Here is a 27,777-nt window from a genome sequence, read left to right as displayed (position 1 = left end):
GGTTTCAATACATGGAGGCATTACTTTCCTAAATTTTAATAAACTTATATTTTACATAGCTGACCTATTTCTAACCTTAAGAAAATCAAAGTACTGTAGATGTCTAGAGAAGCTTCACAAGTAGCATCTGTGGAAGAGAAACAGGGTTAATGCTTCAGATTGCTCTGTTGAAAAATCATTTAGAAATATTTAGAGACAACCACTTTTTCACCTCAGGAATGGTGGGAGGAGAGGGGAAAAAGTAAGACAAGGTTTAGGAAAGGGTGAAAGATGGGAAAGATTAAACAGCAAAGTGATGACTCTACAATTCAAAAGGGGTGATGATAGCATAAGTAACTTGTCAAGACAGTTTGCATAGACTGTTGTATAAATATATAAGCTTGAGGAGACCATAGGGCTGCTTGACATTCTTTGCTTTGACTTCTACGTGCCCACCTAATCCCTACACACTTGACTTCCCATGGTGCCTGCAACTGTGTTGATTTGCAGCCTTGAATATATTCATCATAGAACATAGAACAGTACAGCACAGAACAGGCCCTTCAGCCCACAATGTTGTGCCGACCATTGATCCTCATGTATGCACCCTCAAATTTCTGTGACCATATACATGTCCAGCAGTCTCTTAAATGACCCCAATGACCTTGCTTCCACAACTGCTGCTGGCAACGCATTCCATGCTCTCACAACTCTCTGCGTAAAGAACCTGCCTCTGACATCCCCTCTATACTTTCCACCAAACAGCTTAAAACTATGACCCCTCGTGCTAGCCATTTCTGCCCTGGGAAATAGTCTCTGGCTATCAACTCTATCTATGCCTCTCATTATCTTGTATACCTCAATTAGGTCCCCTCTCCTCCTCCTTTTCTCCAATGAAAAGAGACCGAGCTCAGTCAACCTCTCTTCATAAGATAAGCCCTCCAGTCCAGGCAGCATCCTGGTAAACCTCCTCTGAACCCTCTCCAAAGCATCCACATCTTTCCTATAATAGGGCGCCCAGAACTGGACGCAGTATTCCAAGTGCGGTCTAACCAAAGTTTTATAGAGCTGCAACAAGATCTCACGACTCTTAAACTCAATCCCCCTGTTAATGAAAGCCAAAACACCATATGCTTTCTTAACACCCCTGTCCACTTGGGTGGCCATTTTAAGGAATCTATGTATCTGCACACCAAGATCCCTCTGTTCCTCCACGCTGCCAAGAATCCTATCCTTAATCCTGTACTCAGCTTTCAAATTCGACCTTCCAAAATGCATCACCTCGCATTTATCCAGGTTGAACTCCATCTGCCACCTCTCAGCCCATCTCTGCATCCTGTCAATGTCCCGCTGCAGCCTACAACAGCCCTCTACACTGTCAACGACACCTCCGACCTTTGTGTCGTCTGCAAACTTGCTGACCCATCCTTCAATCCCCTCATCCAAGTCATTAATAAAAATTACAAACAGTAGAGGCCCAAGGACAGAGCCCTGTGGAACCCCACTCACCGCTGACTTCCAGGCAGAATATTTTCCTTCTACTGCCACTCGCTGTCTTCTGTTGGCCAGCCAATTCTGTATCCAAGCAGGTAAGTTCCCCTGTATCCCATTCCTCCTGACCTTCTGAATGAGTCTACCATGGGGAACCTTATCAAATGCCTTACTGAAGTCCATATACACCACATCCACAGCTCGACCCTCATCAACTTTTCTAGTCACATCCTCAAAAAACTCTAAGGTTTGTAAGGCATGACCTACCCCTCACAAAGCCGTGTTGACTGTATTTGATCAAGCCATGCTCTTCCAGATGGTCATAAATCTTATCCCTCAGAATCCTTTCTAACACCTTGCAGACGACAGACGTGAGACTTACTGGTCTATAATTGCCGGGGATTTCCCTATTTCCTTTCTTGAAGAGAGGAATTACATTTGCCTCTCTCCAGTCCTCAGGTACGACTCCAGTGGAGAGCGAGGATGCAAAGATCTCCGCACGTGGCGAAGCAATTGCATTTCTCGCTTCCCAAAGCAGCCGAGGACAAATCTGGTCCGGGCCTGGCGACTTGTCATGCTGTCTGACTCTATGAAACTGAAGCTTAATTGTCTGAAACTCACATTCAGACATATCTAACTTCATCAGATGAACTTCTACAGTTTTCTGGGATCGAATTTCACAGATTCACACTACTGACAATGAAAGACAATGTCTTTTTGATAAGTGATACGGGCAATAATGTGACTGGTTGGAGGAAGTAACAGCTCTGAGTATAAAGTGAACATACTTACCTCTCCTTCCTTACGTAAGTAGAATAAGGCAAGGATCAACTTATTTCAGTGTAGCTTACTGTCCTGAACAGTTGGAATCATCTTTACTTGAGAACTTCAGCCCATGTACTTTGCAAGAATGAGTCAGAACTTGGTTCCCAACAGGACTTTAAATAATTGTTTTAGGTATCATTTTTTGTTTTAATGAGTTGATTGTTGTACAAAAAATGCCACACAGTTTCTGCATTCTGGGTTTTCTTGCATGCTGTTAAAACTTCTGAAATTTTTCCTGGTGAAGTTATAATTCTGATGGCCATTTTTTGGAGAACCGAAGGGCCTGTTCCTGTGCTGTAGGTTTCTTTGTTCTTTTCACCCTGTTTGAAAATTTGAGTGATGCTTTTGCCAAGTCGTTGCTCTGCTCTGCTTCCTCTTCTTGCACCATATGTTGTCCTTCAGGCTCATCCAGATGAATCAGCCAGCTCAAAACTTTGATTTATTATTGATGGTCATTTTTGATTATTTTTCCATATTTAAGTTTATTGAAGCTTTCCTTTCGTTGTGGACACCCTCCCCTCACTCTGAAGATTTGATCAGGGAATTGATTTACTTTGACCTCTTCCAATTTGACTGACTGTTTTTAACAAATTCACCAAACCAAGCTGTCAACTGACAAATGCAACATCTTTGTACACACTTCCAGTCTGTTTTCTTGACCTTGGCCATTAACTGTCTGATCCAACTGTCCTTAACAGAAATTGCTGGGATGCTTGATATGGAGTAGAGAAGTGCAGTTTCTGAACACCCCTCCTATTCTCCCCTCAAGATTAATAAAGTTAACCAAATTCACTTTGTGAATAAGCATCAATTCAGATCTTTTGTGTGCAATCATGCTTGGATCTTATCCCAGCTTTGACCTCCCGAAGTTGAAACTAATAGACAATATCAGAACACGTGCATTACTTTTTAATTTTGTTTGCAATGGTGTCTGCCTTTATTTTTTAAACTACTGAGTCAGTTATGTCGGCAGTATTGTTTACTTTGTTGAATTTGCTGTCTTATGCAGTTAGCAAGTGTTTAAATGATGTCATGTTTGCTACTAAGTCATAAGTTTGTGGAGTCAGACCCCTTGCTGGGCTTGAGCGTAAAATTAAAGTTTGGAGTGTAGTACTGAGAGAGTAGACATTATCGTATGCATGTTGTCTTTCTGCCTTGATTGGGTGCTTATAAAAGATTCCTTGATCAATATTTGAAAAAGTTGGAATGCTCAACTGGTCCTGGCTAAAGTTAAATAGTCATGTTGCTGGTAGTGCATATAGGTTGTCTGTTGTATTTGGATAGGAAAAGACTGCACTGAAAGTAACAAACTCCCTGTAAGCATTTTGAGCTCTGTTCGGTTATGAAAGATATTATACATTTGTAAACTATTTTTTAATCAAAGCCTACTTCATATATTTTTCTACAAATTTGTTGCCATTGGAGGTAAATCAATAGAAGATACAAGTGAAGGAAACATTTTGATTTTCGTTTGATTACTTTTCTGCTACATAATACCATCTGAGGCTATTTTCTTCAATCTCATCATGCTGCAAAGTGTTTAAACTACGTCACGCTATTTTCTGAACAATATGTTGATTTTTTATTCTGCTGAATGGTTACCACCAGAACCTCATTCAGTACTGTCATCTGTAATGCATTCTGGACCCTCCACTTTGAATGTCTGCTGTCTGTTCCAGTCGGTCCATCTTACAGTAAAAGTATACAACTTAGTTAGAAGATACTTGACCCAAATTAAAGTTGTTCTTTGGCTGCTTCACTACTGACTGCGGAATTGCCAGCACCAATCTCTTTATAGAATTCAAACAGTTCTAAGTCTGGTCACCATATCACTTCAGCTAAAAACTACAGTAGACAACAAAAGAGATGCAACAATAAAGCAGACCAAAATAGTTCCTTCTTCAAAACCACGAAGGAAAGATCTCATAGGAAGTGGTCATGTCGTATGAACTGAACTGACTTTTGTTTGATTTTTACGTTAACTTCTATTTGAAGCCCAGCTATAACTATAACAGGGTAAAGTCACCAAAGTACCATGAAATGACTCTGAGGTGGTGAATTTATCCTGGGCGTCATCACACCTCAGGTGAGGGACAAGGCTAAGAAAGCAGTTGTAACCTTGGCTAGTATAGGAGTTAAAACTGCCCTGTTGACATCATCTGCATTGCAAACTAGCTGTCCAGCCAACCAAGTTAACTGGCTCCTGTTATGTATATTATTTTGATCATATTCCCGTTATAATCGTAGTTGAGATATATTTCTGATCTTGGATACAGTATTGCTACTGTAAATGTATAATTCTTTTTAGTCTGAAGCCAGTCATGCAGGTGAATATATTGCTATAGTGTTTTGTCTTAACAAAAACCTTTGTAATGATGTAACCACTTAGCTTATCACTATTGCAGCAAATTAGTAATAAAAGTTTGTTTGATGGCTCATACAGGTCAATAGTATATAATATACTTTTATTTCCTTAAAGGATGAAGTAGAAGTGGAAGTGGTTCAGCTTAAAGCTGTGAGAATACATGGACCCATTACAAGAATGAAGACAGGCACTCTGGTAATTCTGTACTCTGAATTACAAAACCAGAATTTTTCTGGATCCTTGAACAAGTTTGTTACAGTCATTTATCCTATGCATTTAACAACATAACAACTAGGAGCAGCAGTAGGCCATCTGGCCCCTCAAGCCTGCCCTGCCATTTAATAACATCATGGCTGATCTTTGAGACTCAGCTCCACTTACCCTTCCACTCACCATAACCTTTAAATCCTTTACTGTTCAAAAATTTATCTAGCCTTGCCTGAAAAACATTCAGCAAAGTAGCTTCAACCGCTTAACTGGGCAGGGAATTCCACAGATTCACAACCCTTTGGGTGAAGATGTTTCTCATTATCTCAATCCTACATCTGCTTCCCTTTATTTTGAGGTGATGCCCTGTAGTCCTAGTTTCTCCTGCTAGCAGAAACAACCTCCCTGACTCCATCTTATCTATTCCCTTCATAATCTTGTATGTTTCTATAAGATCTCCCCTCATTCTTCTGAACACCAATGAGTACAATCCCAGTCTGCTCAGTTTCTCCTCATAAACAAACCCTTTCAATTCTGGATAATAAAATGTGAGGCTGGATGAACACAGCAGGCCAAGCAGCATCTCAGGAGCACAAAAGCTGACGTTTCGGGCCTAGACCCTTCATCAGAGAGGGGGATGGGGGGAGGGAACTGGAATAAATAGGGAGAGAGGGGGAGGCGGACCGAAGATGGAGAGTAAAGAAGATAGGTGGAGAGAGTGCAGGTAGGGAGGGGATAGGTCAGTCCAGGGAAGACGGACAGGTCAAGGAGGTGGGATGAGGTTAGTAGGTAGCTGGGGGTGCGGCTTGGGGTGGGAGGAAGGGATGGGTGAGAGGAAGAACCGGTTAGGGAGGCAGAGACAGGCTGGACTGGTTTTGGGATGCAGTGGGTGGAGGGGAAGAGCTGGGCTGGTTGTGTGGTGCAGTGGGGGGAGGGGATGAACTGGGCTGGTTTAGGGATGCAGTAGGGGAAGGGGAGATTTTGAAACTGGTGAAGTCCACATTGATACCATATGGCTGCAGGGTTCCCAGGCGGAATATGAGTTGCTGTTCCTGCAACTCATATTCCGCCTGGGAACCCTGCAGCCATATGGTATCAATGTGGACTTCACCAGTTTCAAAATCTCCCCTTCCCCTACTGCATCCCTAAACCAGCCCAGTTCATCCCCTCCCCCCACTGCACCACACAACCAGCCCAGCTCTTCCCCTCCACCCACTGCATCCCAAAACCAGCCCAACCTGTCTCTGCCTCCCTAACCGGTTCTTCCTCTCACCCATCCCTTCCTCCCACCCCAAGCCGCACCCCCAGCTACCTACTAACCTCATCCCACCTCCTTGACCTGTCCGTCTTCCCTGGACTGACCTATCCCCTCCCTACCTCCCCACCTGCACTCTCTCCACCTATCTTCTTTACTCTCCATCTTCGGTCCGCCTCCCCCTCTCCCTATTTATTCCAGTTCCTTCCCCCCCATCCCCCTCTCTGATGAAGGGTCTAGGCCCGAAACGTCAGCTTTTGTGCTCCTGAAATGCTGCTTGGCCTGCTGTGTTCATCCAGCCTCACATTTTATTATCTTAGAATTCTCCAGCATCTGCAGTTCCCATTATCTCTGATACCCTTTCAATTCTGGAATCGTCTGAGTGAATCTCCTCTGCACCCCCTCCAGTGCTAATATATCTCTTAAGTAAAGACACCAAAACTGCACACAGTACTCCAGGTGTGGCCTCACCAGGATTCTATACTACTGCAGCATAGCCTCCCTGTTTTTAAACTCCATCCCTGTAGCAATGGCAGACAAAGTTCCATTTGTCTTTTTAATCACCTGCACCTGCAATCCTACTTATAGCGATTCATGCACAAGGACACGCAAGGCCCTCTGACAGCAACGTGATGCAGTTTTTTACCATTTAGAACAGAGTCCATTTTCCTGTTATTCCTATCAAAATGGATGACCTCACACTTATCGACATTGTACTCCATTTGCCAGACCTTTGCCCACTCACTCGGACTATCTATATCCCTCTGCAGATTTTTAGTGTTTTCTGCACACTTTGCTCGACCACTCACCTTAGTGTCATCTGCAAATTTTGACACACCACACTTAGTCCCCAACTCCGAATCATCCATGTAAATTGTAAACAATTGCGGTGCCAACACTGATCCCTGAGGCACACCACTAGCCACTGACCACCAACCAGAAAAACACCCATTTACCCCCTATTCTTTGTTTACTACTGTTCAACCAATCCTCTATCCATGCCAATACATTACCTGTAATACTGTGTAACTTTATCTTATGTAGCAGCCTTTGTTGTGGCACCTTGTCAAATGCCTTCTGGAAATCCAGAAACACCACATCCACAGGATCCCCATTGTCCTCCATCCAATGTCCTCAAAGAATTCCACCAAATTAGTTAAACATGACCTACCCTTCATGAACCCATGCTGCGTGTTTCCAATGGGACAGTTTATATCCAGATGTCTTGCTATTTCTTCCTTAATGATTGATAGATTCAAGCATTTTCCCCACTACCAAAGTTAACTGGCCCAAAATTACCTGCTTTTTGTCTATTCCTTTTTTAAACAGTGGCATCACATTGGCTGTTTTCCAATCTGCGGGAACTGCCCCAGAGTCCAGTGAATTTTGCTTAATGATTAGTGCATTTGCTACTTTCCCCCACCATCTCTCTTCGTACTCTGGGAAGCACTTCATCAGGGCCGGGAGACTTGTCTACCTTTTAGCCCCATTAGCTTGCCCAGCACTGCCTCCTTAGTGATAATGATAGTTTCTAGTTCCTTGCCTGTTATAACCTTCTTGCCGTTAGTTTTCGGCATGTTATTTGTGTCTTCCACTGTGAAGGCCGACACAAAATGACTGTTTAATGTCTTGGTTATTTCCTCATTCCTAGTTATTAAATTGGCCTTCTCATCCTCTATAAGACCAACGTTTACCTTTGCCACTCTTTTATGATTGACATATTGAGAGAAACTTTTGCTGCCTGTTTTTTATATTCTGAGCTAGTTTAATCTCATAATCTATCTTAGTTTTCTTTAAAACTTTTTTGTGGCTTTCTGTTGGCCTTTAAAGATTTCTCAGTCTAGTAGTTTCCCCACAACTCTTTGCTTTTTTGTATGTTTTTATTTCAATCTAATACTTTCCTCTTATTTCCTTAGACATCCATGGCTGGCTCTGTCTTTTCCTACAGTTCTTCCTTATCATTGGAATATAGTTCTGCTGACCACTGTTTTGAAAGTCCTCTGCTGTTCCTCAATTGACCCACTATAAGGTTTTTGCTCCCATTCTACCTTAGCTAACTCTTCTCTTCTCTTCCCCCCCCCCCCCCCCCCCAAAGTCTCCTTTGTTTAAGCATAGGACATCGGTACTGAATTTAACCTTCTCACACTCCATCTGTATTTTAAATTCGACCATACTGTGATCGCTCCTTCCGAGAGGATCCTGAACTGTGAGATCATTCATTTTTCCTCTCTCGTTACACAGGACTAGATCTGGGATAGCTTGCTCCCTCGTAGGCTCCATTACATATTGTTCAAGGAAATTATTGCAGATGCATTCGATGAACCCCTCCTCAAGGCTGCCATGACCGAATGAACTGAATGACTGAACCTTAATGCATGCAGTTAGCAAGTTGATGAATTCAAAATAATGAAATTTCAGTAATCCATACAGTTGCCTACATCTGCACTCTATTTGAATTTGGTAACAGTGATTGATGTGACATCAGTTTTGATGAATTTTATTCGTTCACAGATGCCTGTCTATGTAATGGGAATTACAAGCAACCAGACACCATTTGCATTTGGTAATGCAGTACCAGGGCTAACATTTCATTGGTCAGTCACAAAAAGGGACATTATTGACCTTGACACCAGGCATTCTGAGGTAAATTGAGCTGTTGTTATTTTATGCATACATCTCTATATACTGTTTTACTGGTATGTACATGTAACTGCATATAATCGTCAAGGAACATATATACTCACATTGAAACATTTGCTTTTAATTTTTTTGCTGTGGCATGCTTAAGTAGAATTTCACATTTGTATTATGCATTTGTGTTTCTAGGCATCTATTCAACTTGCTGCAAGTAACAACTTTGCAATGTATGTATACAGTCGCATGAAAGGCAGAACTGGGTTGAAGGTAGTTGTAAAAACTACAGATCCAGCAGGTGGACAGTTTGAAAGTAATGTCAGAGAATTATCGGATGAAATGCAGATCCAGGTACTGCTCCGATTTACTTGTCAGTTTTTTGTCATTACTATTCATGATGTCATGGCACACAAAGTATTGAGCAGGAATAGAAGGCAAGTGACAACCAATCTGGAGGACCTCTTGCTGCAAAGTGCTACACAACTTCAAATTTTGTTGGTTATATACAGAAGGTATACCATTCATCCTAAATTAATTGTTTTATACATATTAGTTTTCAAAAAAAGAAGTTACCCTAATATTACAGGTATGGGAAGCTCTGAAAGGGTGTATTTGTTTAAATTATCATCATCTGATACAAAGCATCTAAAGTAGTATTAATTATTTACAAGCGAGAGCTACTGAAATGATGCACTTGTTACAAATGACTTGATTGTAGGAAGAGGAGCTTCCGCTGTCCTGAATGGTGTGTTGCCTCTCTGGTGCCAGGATAAAATGCATCATCTGAAGACTGCAGAATATTATGTGAGGGGAAGTGGGCCATCCCATATTTCACATTGGAAACAATGAACAAAGTAATAAGATTAAAGCCCACCAGATAGAGTTCCAGCAGTTTGGTTAAAATATTAAACAGCAGAAACTCAAAAGATGATGATCTCTAGATTGCTCCCAATACCATGTGGTGTTCAGTACAGAAACAACATACTGGAGATGAATGCATGGCTAGAGAGGTAGGGCAGCAGGGAGAATTTCCAACTCCTGCAGTGTGCTCTGTGGAACCTTGTTAAATGCCTTACTAAAATCATGTAGGAATACGTACTGTCTAACTCTCGTCAACCTTACTTGCTGCTTCCTCAAACACTTGAATTACATTAGTGAGGCATAACCTTACCTTCACAAATCCATTCTGACTATCCCTGATTCCCTTGAACCTCTCCAAATAGCATTTAATCCACTCTCCCCAGATTAATTCCAGTAAATTGCCCACTACTAAGGTCAGACTGACTGACTGACTGTCCTATAATTATTTGGCCTATCCCTTACATTTTTGAATAATAGTACAACTTCTTCTGACTTCCAATTGACTGGTATCTCAAGTAAGTATGTAAGGATTGGAAAATGAATCTTAGTGCATCTGCTATTTCCTCCCTGGCTTCCTTTTAATCGCCCAGAATACAATTCATCTGTCTCTGGTGATTTATTCGCTTTCAAGAAGGTCAGTCCCTTCACTACCTCTCTTCTTGCTATGCATACTTGGCTAATATTTCACACTATTTTAACTAAATTTCAGCAATTCCTCTCTCCTTTGTGGAGACTGAGACAAAGTACTCATTAAGAACCCTGCCAATGTTATCTACATCCATGCACATCATCGTTATACATCAAGCCCCTTTTCCTAGTCATCCTTTTGCTTCTGATATGCCGATAAAACATCTTCAGATTTTCCTTAATTTTACCTGCAAGTATCTTTTTGTATCTTCTTTTCTTGCTTAATTTCTTTTCTTTCCCTCCTGTACCTCCTATACTCCTCTAAGCTTCTAAAGTATCACCGTTTTTTGAGATTGACATTGCTTTTTTGTTTTGCTGCTTTACCTTACCCTTCTGGAAAACCAAGTCTTTAGATTTAGCAGTACCATTCTCTTTTTTGCTGGTATATGATTAGACTGCCCTCCCTTTAAATGAGAACGATCTCAATGATTTCCACTGACTTCCCTTCAAGTAGCTGTAACCAGTCCACTTCTAGCAGATCATCTCTCAGCTTTGTAAAAGTTGCCTTCCCCAATTTAGAATTTTTATTGCTGTTCTGTATTTATCCTTTTCTATGATGATGCTGAATCTAACTGTACTATGACTGCTGTCTTCAAAATGGTCACCCACTTCCTTTCATTTTCCTGTCCAGTTTCATTTCCTTAAAATTAATCTAGAATTGTACTTGCTGTTGTTGGGCGTGTCATGTGCTGGCTATAAAAGTTCTTTTTAAAGTTCTCTTGAATGCAAATCAAGAAATTTGTCCCCTCTGCCTTTCACATTGTCTGTATCTCCCAGTTCATATTTGTGTGGTTGAAGTCCCCAAATATTATTCCGCAATCATTTTTGCATTCGAATGTACCTATCAGTTTGTTCCTCTACCCCTCACACACCCCCAACAGTGGGAATCATACTTGTGGTTTCTGACCAAAACCTAAATGGCTTCACTTGATGCTTCATTTACTGTGTCATCCTTTCTCACTGTTGAAATAGATTCTTGAAAACAGATTTATTCATCTGGGACACATGTGTCCATGAGCCCACTCATTGCAGAATGTACACATCACTTGGCCAAGCTAAACTCCTAAAACATGGGGAGGAAAGAAATTATTCTAGCTAAAGTTGTAGTAAAATTTATCAGTGCTCACAAATCAGCTTCTTCCCTGTATTGAAGTAGGGGAGGTAGTGACCTAGTGGTATTATTGCTAGATTATTGATCCAGAAACTCAGGCTAATGTTGTCGGGACCTGCGCTCAAATTCCTCCAGGGCAGATGGTGGAATTTGAATTCAGAAAAAATATCTGGAATTAAACATCTGTAGTTTGTTGGGAACAACCCATCTGGCTTGCTAATGTCTTTCAGTGAAGGAAATCTGCCATCTTCACCTGATCTGGACTACATGTGACTCCAGACTCATAACAACGTTGTTGCCCCTTAATTGTCCTCTGAAATGGTCTAGAGGGCTGTTCAGTTGCACCAATTGCTACAAAGTCTCTTCACAGGCAACTAGGGAAATACATTAAATGTTTGCCAGCTAGCGATGCCCACATCCAACAAATTAATTTAAATTGAGCCAATTTCAGGAGGCACCTCCCTGCGCAGACTCCTTCCGTCACGCTATTTGAAGTCTCTCATTCATCAAATTGTTGGACTATTCTTCTGTCTGGGTTGCTAACTGCCTGATGTGGGGTCCTAACCTAATGAGCTCCTCTTGCAAGAGCGTTATCATGCACACTGTAATCTAGTCTCATCTAATAGGAATTAACTATGTGGCAATTGGCATGGATTTCCAAAAATCACATTGTGTCTCTTTTGAACTATTTGAAGTGACAAATCTAGTTAATGAAGATTGCACAGCAGGTTTTATGGACTGAGTTAAGGCATACAATAAAGTACAAAATCATAGATTTATTTGGAACGGTGAGGTGCCTGTAATTAGAAGGTCAGTGGAAAACTGAATATACAATTGTGGAAGGTGTAGAAGGCAGAGGGCAGTAGTGGATAGGTATTCTTTTGACTGGCGAGGGGTACATGGTAGTGAACACCATTCCAGGATCAGTTCTTGCTATTTTCCTTAATATTTTTAACATTGCTACTCAGTCTACTTTCTACTTGTCCGTCTGCACTGCTGCTCTGACTCCAATTCTACTTTTACAGCATTTCTTGCTATGAGCTTCTTGAGGTTTTAGGTGTTACAGTGCGTCAGTTAAAAAAAATTGCTTTAACTTTTCAGGTATTTGAAAAATTGCAATTGCTCAATCCTAAAGTTGAAGCAGAACAGATACTAATGTCACCAAATTCTTTCCTGAAACTTCAAACAAATCGGTAAGGTTTAAGTACGAACAAATTATAATTATTTCTCTATGATCTAAATGTACAGCAATTGGTGGGGTGGGGGGAGAAATTAGAATAGCAATCTATTTCCTTCTCAAAATATTACTTGGAGAGTTGCCGTAAATATATATTTGGGTTTGGTCTCATACAAGTTTTTCTTGTATCCTGCCTTGATGTGTCACGTATATATGAAAATTGTTTCACATTGCTGTATGACCTTGTGTGAGAGAAGGACCTGGGATATTATGACAGAAACCCCTTTAACCTGAAACAGATGTTTCTGTATTTTGAACATGTTTCACTTGCATCTTTTTTGAAAGCAAAGTTCACATTGGATGCTACAAAATTATTTCAGATGACTTTTGATTTATTTTTCCTTACATGGAGTTAAATGTGCCACATATTAATTAAGATCCAGGTTATTTTGGTTCAATTAGTGCAATTTGCATTAAACACAATAGCTAAATGACAAACAGAACCCTTCTTTCTTTTCAACTTGGATTCTTGGATTTTTTTTGAGCTTTCCTGCCTGAGTCAAACTTCTGTTGTATGTCATACACTGTTAGTAAAGCATGATTTCTCTGCTTCACTTATGATCCCAGTCAAAAAAAAATCAAAATATTCCTGTGCAGTGATATCAAAATGCTCGTAAATTACTGAGCCAGGCCTTTAAATTTATATATTGAGGAAACTAATGGTGCCAGATCACCACCTTTTCAGATTCAACTTGGTTTTTTAAACTTCCAATAATTCATTATATGAAATAAAAGTAACTTTTTCCAACTCTTTTCCCTTACAACAATTAGGGCACATGGATCAATGACCTTTAGTGACTATTTATGGATTCCATTTTATCTATTTAAGTGAATTTGCTAAAGGTTGTCAATGAGCTTTACCTAATTATAACAGTTTTGCTGTTTGTGAAATTATTGTCTGTAATTTCTGTTTTCGTACTTTTTCCAAATCTGAATCTTAATCTACCTCTTTGTTTTACTAAAAACAAGAGCAAAAGATTCACGGTGGAAAGAAAACACATTTTCAAAGAGCAGAAATAAATTATTGGGCTATAAAAACAGAATATGGGTTGTCACTTTGACATTTGCCTATTTACATTTAATATTGTTTCAGAGATAGGAACTGCAGATGCTGGAGAATCTAATATAACAAGGCGTAGAGCTGGATGAACGCAGCAGGCTAAGCAGCAGCACAGGAGCAGGAAGGCTGACTTTTCGGGATTTTCTGAAGGGTCTGGGCCCAAAAAGTCAGCCTTCCTGCTCCTATGCTGCTGCTTGGCCTGCTGTGTTCATCCAGCTCGACACCTTGTTATCTTACACTTAATATTATTGTTTTTCCATTTGCTGCCCATTTTAAAAAAAAATGAAGTTGGTACATTTTCTAGAGCCTAACGTAAGATGGCAACAGGTCAATAACTCTTGTAAACCTATAATCAGATTAATCTTGCTATAAACCTCTATCAAGCAGATACGTAAGACTTCATTACAGTATTAAATTTAAAACTGAGATGAAAATGATGAACTGTTGAGGAGGCAGTTTTATCCAGAGTGAATCTTATAGTGTAGATATGATTATGTTAGATTATGTTGGAGCATGGTATAGTGGAGCAAATCCACTCTACCTTTCCTGTGTTTAAAGGGCTGCAGTACAGTAAAGCTGATGCTATGCTGCAGTGATACAAAACGCTAGTTAGATCCCACTTTGAGTACTGTGAGCAGATCTGGTGTGACACCTTAGAAAGGATGTTTGGGCCCCACATGGAATTCATCACAGCTGTACAAAGATAATACCTGGACTTTAGGGGTTATGTTATGATGAGAGATTACACAAATTATGCTTTTATTCTCTGGAATTTAGAAGGTTAAGTAGTGATTCCAATTAATAATTTTAGGATATTAACAGGGAAAGGCAGGGTGGATAAAGATTTCTAGAACTGGGAGCACGCTCGAAGAATTAGGGCCAGAGCATTTAGAGATATTCGAAAGCAGTTCTACACACAAAGATTAGTGGAGGTTTGGAACTCTTCAAATGGCAGTCAGTCGTAGAGCTGAACAACATCGAAATGGACCCTTCAGTCCGACTTGTCCAAGCTGACCAGATACCCTAAACTAATCTAGTCCCGTTTGCCAGCATTTGGCCCATATCCTCTAAACCCTTCCTATCCATGTACCTTCCCAAATGTCTTTTAAATGTTGTTATTGCCAGCCTCCATGACTTCCTCTGGCAACTCATTCCATACCTGCACCACCGTCTGCATGAAAAAGTTGCCCCATAGATTAAAAGGGACCTTTCTCCTCTCACCTTATGCCTGTGCCCTCTAGTTTTGGAATCCCTTACCCTGGGAAAAAGCAATTGGCTTATTCACCCTATCCTTGCCCCTCATGATTTTATAAACTTCTTTGAGATCATCCCTCAGCTGCCAATGCTGCTGGAAAATAGCCCTAATCTATGCAGTAAGGCCAAGACAGCATTCAAGTTTAACTATCCGTGTGCCAAGCAATGACTGTCTCAAACAAGAGAGAATCTAAGAATGTCTCTTGACATTCATCAGCATTTCTATTGGTGAATTCCCCACTATCACATTGCAGGGATTACCACTGGCCAGAATGGGGACTGGTGCGCACACACAAAGACTGCAGTTACAATAGCAGATTGGAAGCTAGAATGTGAAGGAGAGTCTCAGAATGACAAGACAAAATGGACAATGTGAAATAACAAACAATAGCAGGTGCTGGAAATTTGAAATAAAAAACAGGAATTGCTGGAGAAACTCACGTCTGGCAGCACCTGGCACGGTGGAGCGCCTTCCCAGTGACTGGGAGCCAGGGCTTACACCACTTATTGTCACACTGACTCACGGTATTGAGGCTGATTAGTTGCTTTCTATGCATTTTTTTTGAGAGGGGGAACATCTGAAGTCATTCTTAAGAGGGGTCACTGGACTCAGTGTTAACTCTGCTTTCTCTCCATGGATAGGAACACCTGAACAGGATAGGCTATTCATCCCCTTGAGCCTTTTCTATCATTCAATAAGACCATGGCTGATCCATAATCCAACTCCAGATCCTTTAATACCTTAACAAAAATTTATCGATCCTGTTTTAAAATCGCCAACTGATCTAGCATCCACTGTAATTTGGTCAGTGCAAATTAAATTGTGAAATTTAAGCCTGCGACAAAAATTTGTCAGGTAAGGTCATCAAGGGATACAGGCCCCAACGCAGGCATACAGAGTAAGACCACAGATCAGCAATGGTGTTAATGAATGGTGGAGCAGGCTCGAAGGGCTGAATGGCCTACTCCTGTTCCTAAGTTCTTCATTACAAAAATGAGAAATAATTTTTAAAAATTCATTCTTGGAATTTAGACATAACAAGAAAACTGCTTATTGCTTAAATGTGATTGCTGTTGAGAAAATATTGTGGTTCACCCCTTCAACTTTAGCAATCTGTGTGGAAAAGATGCCCATACTCTGCTGTTCATAGGTGGCATTCTCTGTCTGAAATCGAACGAGTAAAACTCTGAGCCTAGTGATACTAGAAACATTAAGGACTATTTGCTGTGCTATAGAATAAAGCCGGCAAGAGCACACTTATTCACTTCTGTCCAGTGCAAAAGTAAAATCAAAAATTTGAATTGGGCCTGAGCAACAAGAAATGTGAGAACAAAGCAATCGATCAACTGAGTTATTGAACTCAAAGTAGAAAATAGAAAACTTGTAAATCAAATTTTGTAAGGGCTCTCAATGAAAAGGATTTAAGAACACAGAGCAGGAACTGGCTTAAAGGTTTATGAATGCCGACATTGGTCATTAAGTAAAAAATTGCAAATGAGTGTCCTATTAAGGGTGGTACACTTACCTGAATGCTCCAATTGCTGAAGGTTTGGCAGATGCAGTATGTGGTTTAAATGTATACATGTGCAGTTTTGCAAAGATGATTTGGGCATACAGGAAGCGGTTGGGTTCAGCACGTAGTTATTGATATTGACTGTCTTCAACTGTTGGATAATATCCATCCTTTGTAAGGTTAATATATACCTTGATGCTCAAACACTTATTTGTGCAGCAACCTCATTACTTCATGTCAGCTAGTTCATTCATGTTCCGAAGAAAGGAGTTTAGACTTAAAATTCACAGAATTGTTTGAGTACCAGTTTGAATGATCATTAGAAAATTCCAGAGCAACAGTTGTGATACTCAGCAGATCAGGAAGGAATGCTAATGAGATGGCAAGCCCATGACCAAAATGGTGAGCTCCAGTTTTAAGTAGTGAAATGTATCTCCTGATATTTACGAATAAAGCTGCATTATTCACTGGCGGGATTGTAAGGCCATACTTAAATACCTTCCTCAGGACAATTTCTAGGTGTTAAGGCTGCCCATGACAGAACAGCATAAAATGGCTGATGAAAACCTCAAAAAGCTTTGTAGTACATGTTTAACAGAAATTAGCGTGTGTGGGAAAGACTTGTGTTCTCAGCACATAAAACAATAGTTGTCTGCTTAAGTAAGATTTAAGTGCTGCCTTCCTAGATAACATTTCACATCAGTGTTGTTTCTCAAGTTTTTTTCTAATCAATTAAGATTCTTCAACGTATAGTTTCCAAATAAATTATAGAATTAAACACAAGTGCACATGCACACTATATATTGTATGTAGTATAAAAATCACTAAACAAAACACTAATTTGTAAAACGTTTCTTTCTAATTGAGTAATTGAGAGAGGCCTTGCTATCTCTCAACAAAGATGGCTGCTGAGTGAGTTGAATGATGGGAAATCTCAAAGAAGCCTCTGTTGCAGGCAAAGATGTCATAATTGAGAGACAAAAGTCACAGGTGACCATGAAATGTTCAACTTCTCTCATACCAAATTGGCCCAATCAGATCACAGTACTATGCACTTACATCACTCTATGTTAGTACTAAAAATCCAATCTAAGTTTGACAACCCAGCCAGTAGTATACAGGGGGAGAGAGTATGTATTAAAAAAAGAGTTTGCTTGTATTTAAAATGATAGTGTCATTGACTTTTCTTCCGATCTGAGCCGCAGGTTAAGGGAGTAATTGAACCCTTGGTTTGAGGCCAGATTGGGGTGATCTTTTGCCTCTTCCTGCATTGTACCATTAGATGCTTGAATAAATTACCACATGCCTGAACTCTGCTTGTCTCCTGAAATTTATTGCCTCCCAAAGGTTGCTCCTATGCTGTGACAGACTGGGCAACAGACCCATTGCCAGACTCTAATGCTGATACTGTTTAACAAACATAAATTCCCAAAAGTCTGGACTTTGCACAGAACAAACAGATTATTTCTGTCTGTCACATACTGCTAATTTTCTTGGTCATTCATGCCCTTTGAATGAAGGCTAATAACATTTGAGTGCATTGACTAATGGTTTCTATTTGAATAATGTGAAGGGTTACTAGCAAAAGGCAGGAGATTGGCACTGATTTGAAATGCTCAGCTATTGCAGACACACTGGTCTAATTCTGCAGTGTAACAATTCTGAGGTTCCAAAACTTGTGTACCACATCTTACTCTATGCGTATATTTTTGAAGAAAATGTGTATGACTGTGCATTATCATAGATGAATGGTGAATACTTAAATGGGAAGTTTGCAAATAAGTGAATTTCACATTTAAAAAAAAATCACCTTTGTTTAGCAACTTGGAATTAATTTTAGTTCCTTATATCAATGTTTGTTGATTGGCAGAGATGGTGTGGCCTTTCTCAGTTATCGAGTACAAGACTGTTTGGAAAAAACTCCTGTGGTACAAATGGACGAAAATGGACTTCTGACATCTGGTCCTATAACGGGGATTTCAACAATTGAAGTGATCTCTGAAGAGCAGTTTGGAATAAACCAGACAATCACGGTTGCTGTTAAGGTAAATATATTATGATTAAATGTACAAAATGAACTGTTTTTCAATAACTCAATATTTTTGAGAAATATTCTTAGTTTCTGCTTAAGACTTTCCAAATTATTTGAGGCAATGATGATCTTCATAATTTTGCAAAGATAAAATTGGTGGAGCAATAGAAAATTAGAGTCATAGAGGTATAAACACAGAAACAGACCCTGCACCCCGGGTCTTCTCTGCTGATCAGGCTTCCTAAACAGAAATAATCTCATTTGCCTGCATTTGGCCTAGATCCCTCTAAATCTTTCCAATCCATGTACTTGTCCAAATGTCTTTGAAATGTTGTAATTGTATTTGCCTCTACCTCTTGCACTCTCAGCTTACTCCATATATATACACACACCACTCTGAGTGAAGAAGTTGCCCCTCCATTCCCTTCCAAATTGTTCCGTTCTTAGCTTAAACCTGTGCCTTCTAGTTTTGCGCTCCCCTATCCTGGGGAAAAGACCCTTGTTATTCACATTATCTATGCCCTTCATGATTTTATAAACTTTTTATATGGCCACCCCTCTGCCTCTGCTTCTTGCTCTCCTAGGGGGAAAAAAAAATCCCAGCCTGTCCGCATAATTCAAATTCTCCAGTTTTGGTAATATCCTTGCAAATGTTTTATGCACCCTTTCCAGTTTAATAACATCCTTCTAACAATAGGGTGACCAGAACTGTATGCAGTACATGAAATATGGCCTTGCATTGCACAGCTTTAACATGATGTTGCAGTTCCAATACTCGGTGCTCTGACCAATGAAGGCAAGCATGCCAAATGCATTTCACCAGCCTACCTGTGATGCCAGTTTTAAGGAACTGTGTACCTGCGCTCCTAGTTCTCTCTGTTTGATAACACTCCCCAGGGCCCTACCATTAACTGTATAAGTCCTGCCTCGGTTTGTCTGACCAAAATGCAACATCTCCCATTGATCTAAGTTAAACACCACCTGCCATTCCTCGGCCCATTGGTCCAGTTGATAAAGATCCCATTGTATGCTTAACTAAACTTCACTGTCTACTATTCCACTAATTTTGGTGTCATCTGCCAACTTACAAACCGTGTCTCTTCGATCATCAATTTTAGTGAGAATATGAATGATGAATAACAGTGGACCCAGCAGTAATCCTTGCACTGGTCAAAGACCTCCAGTCTGACCAACAACTCTTCACCACCACCCTCTGTCTCCTCCTGTCAAGTCAATTTTCTATCCGATTGGCTAGCTCTTGTGGATCCCATGTGATCTAACCTTACTGATCAGTCTACCTTTGCAGAACTTTGTCAGAGGCCTTTCTAAGTTCCACGTAGATGTCAACTGCTCTGCATTCATTTATCATTTTGGTCACGCCTTCAGAAAAACTCAATCAAGTTTGTGAGACACAACTTGCCATGCACAAAGCCATGTTGACTTTGTCATGTTGTCCTTGTCTTTCCAAACACATGTAGATCCTGTGTCTCTGAATCCCCTCCAACAATTTAGCCACCGCTGGCGTCAGAGTCACCAGTCTGTCGTTCCCGCGCTTTTCCTTGCAGCTTTTTGTAAGTAAAGGCACAGCATTAGCCACTGTCCAGTCCTTCAGCACCTCACTTGTGGCTATCAATGATACAAATATCTCTGCTAGAACCTCACAATTTAGAACACTTTTGAAGCGATAGAACCTTTAGAAATTAGACAGACAGCTTTTGTTCCTCAGGTCTGTAACTCCACTTTGCTGATCCTAAGCTTTGTTTTACCTTCAATAGTACCATGACAAATTAAGTTGTGGTGTTGTGTAAAGTGTTCACTTTTTAGGACTTTCTAATCAGCCTGACCAGAAATGTTATTCACCACCTCTGAAACAGGTGGGACTTGAACCTGGCTCTTGTAGCTCAGAGATCGGGACATAACTAATGTGCCACAAGATGCCCTCTTTTCACTTTTTTTTTTGTGATGCCCATCTGTATAGGTTGCACCTGTTTCTTACCTAAGAATCAGCACAAGTCCAGCAATACATACACTTAACAAGGAACCTCCATCAGCCATACCCGTGGGCATAACTCTGACTCTGACTGTTCATTTCCATGACCATTCTGGTGACATCTTCCATGCACAGAATATAATAATAAACTATGCTACGAACAGGTAAGCAAATGATTGTCATTACTAGCTACCCATGTTTAAATTAAACTAAAACACATTGATAGCTAATATTTGTGGTATTCGTGGATTTAAAAATTAACTTATTTCAGAACCTCAGAGTCATACATAAATTCAATGTTAACCACAGGATTAGCAACTTGTGTACTCTAGTTGTGTTTACTTTGTGAAATTGGATCATTTTGTGTTTTTGTATGTTTGACATATTGTTCTGGGAGTTTGTTGGGTCTGTCACGATGTTGCTCATGATGAGTCCAAGATGTCAAGAAGGCAGTATTACTGGGTCACCAACACAACAGTATTGGGATTGGCCATACGAGTGATGGAAAGTCTTCTACTGAGGTGGAGTCTTGCCTCTTACATAGTACCAGGGACACACTTTCTTTTTGTATTCACTCATCGGATGTGGCTGCTGTTGGCTAGGCCAATATTTATTTCTTGTCACTAATTGCCATTCAGAGGATGGTGATAAGTTACTACCTTGAACCACTACAGTCGATTGGCTGTGGGTACAGCCCAATGCTGTTAAGAAAGGAATTCCAGGATTTTGACCCAATGGCAACATATTTTCTTCTGAGAATGGTTGGAGGGGAATTTTGAATTCATGTTCCTGTGTATCTGCTGCCCCTGTCCTTCAAGGTGGAAGTGGTTGTAAGGAGCTTTGTTGAATTTCTGCAGTACAGTTGTAAGTGGTGTATGCTCTTACTGAGCATCAGTGATGGAGGCCATGGATGTTTGTGGATTGATGCAAGTCAACCAGGCTGCTTTGTCCAGGATAATGGTGAAGTTTCTCGAGTTCTGCTGGAGCTGCACTCATCCAAGCAATTGGGGAGTGCTCCGTCACAGTTCTGGCTTGTCTTGTAGATGGTGAAAAGGCTTTGGGGATTAGGAAGGTGAGTTATTTGCTCCAGGATTCTTAGTCTCTGACCTGCTCTTTTAAGCATTTTTTTATAATGCTAATTCAGTACAGTTTCTGGCCAATGATAATCCCCACGATGTTGATAATGTAGAATTCCATGGTGATACTGCCATTGAGTGTCACTGGGCAATATCCAGATTGTCCTGTTGCAGATGGTTGTTGCCTGGCAATTGTGTGGCACAAACTTTACTTGCCACTTGTCAGCCCCACCCTGGCTATTATCCAGATCTAGCTGCATTTGAACATGGACTGCTTCAGTATCTGAGGAGCCGCAAATGGCGCTGAACATCATACGATCATCTGTGAACATGCCCACTTCTGAATTTATGATGGAGGGAAGATTGATGAAGTAACTAAAGATGGTGGGGCTGAGCACACTACCCTGAGAAATATCTGAGAGATGTCCTTGAGCTGAGATGACTGACCTCCAACAACCAAAACCAACTTTCCGATGTGTGAGAATTGAATCCAAGCAGTGGAGAGTTATCCCACTGATACCCACTGATGTCAGTTTTTCTGGGGCTCCTAAATGCCACACTGGTCAAATGCAGCCTTGATGTTAAAGACAGTCACTATCACCTTACCGTTGATATTTGGCTCTTTTGTCCATGTTTTAACTAAGGCTGTAATAAGGTTAGAAACTGAATGGCCTGGTAGAACTCCAACTACATCAGTGAGCAGTTTGCTAAGCAAGTGCTGCTTGGCAGCATTGTTGATACATTCTATCCTTTTATTGATGATCAAGAGTAGACTGGGGCAGCAGTTGGCTACATTGGATTTGTTCAGCTTTTCCTGGGCAATTTTCTACAGTATCAGATTCTTGATAGTGTTGTAGCTGTATTGGAGCAGATTAGCTGGGGATGCACCAAGTTCAAGAGCATGAGTCTTCAGTACTATTACCAGAAGGTTGTCAAGTCTCATTGCCTTTGCATGTTCAGTGCCTCCATCTTTTCTAGATATTATGTGGAGTGGATCAGATCAGCTGAAGACAGGTATCTATGTGCTGGGGACTTCTAAAGGAGGGTGATTTGGATCATCTATGCAGTACTTCTACCTGAATATTACTGCGAATGCTTTCGCCTTATTTTTTGCACAGATGTACTGGGCTCTTCTATTATTAAGGATAGGGATATCTGGACCTCCAGTGAGCTGTTTAATTGTCTACCGCTACTCTTGGCTGGATGTGGCATGTCTACAGAGCTGATCCATTGATTCTAAAATCACTTGTCTGTGTATCATTTGCTGCTCAGGTTGTTCGGCATGCAAGTAGTCCTGTTAGTAGTTTCACCAGATTGACACTTCATTTTTAGGTATGTTTGGTGCTGCTCTTGGCATGTCCTCCTGCACTCTTATTGAACAAGGGTTGATCCTGTAGCTTAATGGTAATGGTATAATGGTGAGGTATATGCTGGGCCATAAGGTTGCAGATTATTGGTGGAGTATGACTTTGCTGCTGCTTCTAATGGCTCAGCACCTTTGTGGATGCCCAGTCGTGAGTTGTTGGACCTGTGCAAAGTCTTTTCCAATTAACAAGCTGATAGAGCCACACAACTTGGAGGGTATTCTCAATGTGAAGGTGCAACTTTGTCATCCACAAGGATTGTGTGGTGGTCATTCTCACTGTAAATGTCATAGACCAATGTAACTGTGGCAGGCAAATTGAGGATGAAGTTATAAACATGTTCCCCCACTCATTGGTTCCCTCATCACCTGTTGCAGACCCAGTCTAGCAGCAAAGTTCTTTAAGGTATGGAGAGGAGCTCCTCATATCTAAGATAATGGAATCCGTTAGCAGTGGGAATAGAGTTTTTCAGAGTCTAAAAGATTGGGCATGCTTTTTGGGATGATTGGTTACTAGACTCTGTTTTGTGGATCAGTGAGCATGTGGGAGACCTGGGTTCTAGCTTTTGGTCATAGTTTGATAGTGGACATTAGGTAGGATGTGAGGACACTAGTAGTTCTCAGTTCCACCAGGATTAAACTTGATATTGGAGCATTGGAAATATATGGTATTATTGGTTGCTGGGATCTAGCACAATTGGAGGTGGCAGCATTTAATCCCTACAGGAGCGGGAGGACTGTGCCAAAGAATGGAACCCATATGTTCAGTGGCCAGTAATGAATCATTAGGCTGCAATAAACCAGCCCCATACCTTGCCATCAAACACTCTCTCTGACTTGACTTGTCTGCAATTCCCTGACTACATTTTAACATGTTATTGTGGCAGCTACTAAGGGAAAAATGAAGTGGATTGAGGACCACTTTTTATTAATTGGCTTCTTGTCTTAGACTTAGACCCGCAAACAATACGGATCATGTTGGAAACCACATGAAGCAGGAAATTAGAAATGCATGCAATAAGGAAACATTTGCAACTATGGATAACTTTATTCTGGTAGTTTGAGCAAATCAAATTTGTAGAAATACCATGGAAGAGAATTCCTGTATATGGGATGTTTCTTCTGGATCAATATATTGAAGAACCAATTGGAGAACACCGTATTTCTAGACTAGGCGTTATGTAATGAGAAAGAAGTAATTGGTTGGTTGTGAAAGGTCTCTTGGGGTAAGCAATAATATTATGATAGATTTCCTCATCAACATGGAGAGTGGCATAGTTGATTTTGAGACGAGGTCCCTGAATCAGAATCAAGGAAACTACAGTGGTACGAAGTGTGAGTTGGCTATGATAGATTACAGAAGTTATTTAAAGGAATGCTAGCAGAAAGACGTTAGCAAACTTTCAAAGAAGAAATGGATGAACGTTAATTGTTTTTGTCCCAAAAGTAAAATGGGACAGTATTGGATCCAAGGAACAGGCATATGAATTGGTAAGTAAAAACAACAAACCTGAGGAGTGGGAGCAGTTCAGAATTCAGTAAAGGAGGACGAAAGGATTGATTGAGAAAGGGAAGATAGAGTACAAGTGTAAGCTTGTGGGGACATATCAGAAACTGATTGTAAAAGTTTCTAAGTGAAGAAAAACAGATTGAAGACAAATGCAGGTCCCTTGCAGTCAGAAAGAGGGGAATTTGTTAACGGCCAACATGCTAAATAATAGGAGACACATAACATACCAGAAAACACTTGGAAACACACGGTCTAGTGAGAGAGAGAGGAACCAAGGAAAATCTGTATTAGTAGAGAAATGATGCTTGGGGAAATTATTGGGATTAAGGCCAATAAGATCTAGGCTCTGATAATCTATACCAGAGAGTCCATGAGGGAGCAGGCTTGAAAAAATTGGATGCAGTGGTGGTCATCATCCAAGATTTTTTAGTCTCAGGTAGAATTCTTACAGATTGGAGAGTGGCTAATGCAACCCCTCTCTTTTTTTCTAAAAATAAAAGGGAGGCAGAGACACAACAGAGAATTGTAGACTGATCAACTTGATGTTGTTAGTGGATAAAATGCTAGAGTCCATGATAAAATATTTAATAGCTCAGTACTTGGAAAACAGTGACAGGATCAGACAAAGCATGGATTTACAAAGGGAAATCATGCCTGACAAATCTACAGGAAATCTTCAAGGATGTAACTGGTAGATTTGATGAGGGAGAGAAAGTGGGTATGGCTTATTTGTACTTTCAGAAGGCTTTCAACAAATTCTCACAAACGATTAGCGTGAAAAATTAAAGCATATGGAATTGGGTGTAGTGCATTGAAATGGATAGAAAACTGTGTTGGCAGACAGGAAACACAAAGTATTGTTAAACTGGTCTTTTTCCAAATGGTAAGCAAAGACTAGTGGGGTACTGTGAGAATCAGTGCCAGGACCTCAGTTATTCACTATATGTATTAATGATTTAGATGAGGGAATTAAATGTAATATCTCAAATTGAAAATGACACAAAGCTGAGAGGAGGATGCAGAGATGCTTCAGTGTATTTTGAGAATGTGGCGTGAGCTAGTAAATGTGTGGCACGTTCAGAATAATGTGAATAAATGTTAGGTTATTCACTTAAGGAGCAAAAAGGAAGGTGAATTATTGTCTAAATTGAGTCAATGGGCTGAGGAGTAGCAGATGAGTTTAATTTGGGTAAATGAGAGGTATTGCATTTTGGTAAAACAAGTAAGGGCAGAGTTGTACATTTAATGATGGGGCCCTGGGTCGTGCCCTTGAAAGAGAGACTGAGGGGTCCAGGTACATATTTGTTTGAAATTTGCATCACAGGTAGACTGGGTGGTTAAGAAGGCGTTTAGCACATTTGCTTTCATTGCTCAGATGTTTGAGTTTAGGAGTTGGGATGTCATGTTGAGGTTGTACAGAACATTGAGGCCTCTTCTGGAGGTCTGGTCACCATGCCATAGCAAGGATATTATTAAATTGGAGCGTGTTCGGAAAAGATTTACCAGGATATTGGCAGGAATGGAGGATTTGAGTTGTAAGGAAGGGCTGACTAGGCTTGGACTTGATTCACTGGAGTGTAGAAGGTTGAGTGGTGACTTTAGAGGTTTATAAAATTGTGAGGGGCATGTTTTTAAGGTGCGAGGGGGAAAATTTCAAAAGAATGTTAGGGGAAGGTTTTTTTTCAAACAGAGTGGTTCTTGTGAGAAACGAACTGCCAGAGGAAGTGGTGGATGTAGGCACGGTTATGACATTTGAAAGATGTTTGGATAATAGTTTGGAGGGATATGGGTTAAATGCAGGAAAGTGGGACGAGTTGGACTAAAGTGTCTGTTTCCATGTTGTATGACAATGATTCTCAGTCAATGTACAAGACCGAGGTGTCGTCAAAGTAGCCACTGAAGGTTAGCATGCATGTGCAGCAGGCAGCAAAGAAGGCATCTGGTGTGTAGGCCTTCATACTGAGTGGATAGAAGTATGGAAACAGGGATGGCTTGCAGTAAGTATATAGGGCCTTGCTAAGACCATATCTGGAATATTTATTTGCAGTTCTGGTGTCCTAATCTGAGAAAGGACACTCTTGCTATGGAGGTTTACCAGATATTACCGGCATCCCTCCCGGACACGTGAGAAAAATTGAATCAGTTACGATTCTATTTGCTGGAGTTCAGAACAATAAGAGGGGAATTTCATAGAAACCTTGATAATTCTAACTGGACAAGACAGGGTAGATGCAGGAAGGATGTTCCTGATGAATGGGGATTCCAGAACCAAGGGTTAAATGGATCAAAGGATGCGGGGAAGAAGCAGGAACAGTTTGATCAGCCATGATCTTAAAGAATGGTGAAAGAGAGCTGAACGGTCAAATGACCTATTTGTTTTTCTTTCTGCCATTGTTTTCCTCCAACCAAGCTTTCTCATTTTCTACAAGTGTATATGTTTTCCAGGTATGGTATTTTTCTTTCCAATAATCTTTACCCAACCAAAGGCACATGCCCTGCAATTTGAATGATTAGTTTGTTTTTAATTGATCGCATCAGTTATTAACTTAATGTACATGTTTCTGTTTTGAATGTAAACTTGGAACCTGCGTAAAAGGTTAATGTCATGCATTTATAAGGTAATTTTTCATTGTGTTTGGTAGTTATTGTTTACTAAAGGCTAAAAGTCAGCAAACTCCCCAAATACTTTAACTGAGGAATTGACTGGCAATGAATATAGTAGTTGATGTTGCCCGATGATTGGAAAATGATCAAGGTCTGATTGACTTTATTTTTACAATGTTCCTCTGCCTTAAGCCTTTTAAACTCTAAGTCTCTGTTAATCCTGTCAGTCATTGGCTCAAACCATGTTCCTGTTCCTGAACACTTCCAACAAATTCATTGAGTCTCGGGATTCTTTTGAACACAAACTTCAAACTGATACTGCAGAAGATGAATCACTTTTCTTGAAAATGATGGCAAGCACGAAATATAAATACAATGTATTAATTTCATTGCATTTTTTTCTCATGATTTTGATTTCTGAAGGGATGACCTATTGCAAATTGGCAAAGGAACCAGTAATAATACTTTTACAATAAGGACTGTGAATGTGGGGCTCACTTTGCTGAGAGTCTGGGACACTGAGCATACCGGAATAGCGGATTATGTTCCTCTGCCTGTTGAGCATTTCATCTATCCGAACTTGCTGAGAGAAATTGTGGTCGGTGATGTCATCTGTTTTAGCAGTGATCTGGTTAATCAAGAAGGTAAGGACATTAAACATTGTATGAGATCATGTGTATACTTAATATACAAGTACAGGATGAAAATCAGAACTTTGTCTG

At 40.4% G+C, this 27,777-nt stretch overlaps 1 protein-coding gene across 1 annotated transcript in view; it reads left to right on the top strand.

The window, feature by feature from the left end:
- The window catches only part of nup210 (nucleoporin 210), a 119,739-nt gene that overhangs the window by 73,724 nt on the left and 18,238 nt on the right, over positions 1-27,777 (top strand). The window contains exons 26-32 of the mRNA XM_059649854.1: positions 4,775-4,855; positions 8,634-8,765; positions 8,949-9,107; positions 12,517-12,608; positions 18,351-18,525; positions 20,491-20,666; positions 27,479-27,699. Of these exons, the coding sequence (XP_059505837.1) occupies positions 4,775-4,855; positions 8,634-8,765; positions 8,949-9,107; positions 12,517-12,608; positions 18,351-18,525; positions 20,491-20,666; positions 27,479-27,699 (1,036 nt within the window). The remainder of the gene's footprint in view (positions 1-4,774; positions 4,856-8,633; positions 8,766-8,948; positions 9,108-12,516; positions 12,609-18,350; positions 18,526-20,490; positions 20,667-27,478; positions 27,700-27,777) is intronic.

Source organism: Stegostoma tigrinum, chromosome 11, assembly GCF_030684315.1.
Source record: "Stegostoma tigrinum isolate sSteTig4 chromosome 11, sSteTig4.hap1, whole genome shotgun sequence".
Lineage (NCBI taxonomy): Eukaryota > Metazoa > Chordata > Chondrichthyes > Orectolobiformes > Stegostomatidae > Stegostoma > Stegostoma tigrinum.
This window is presented reverse-complemented; position numbering and strand designations above follow the sequence as displayed.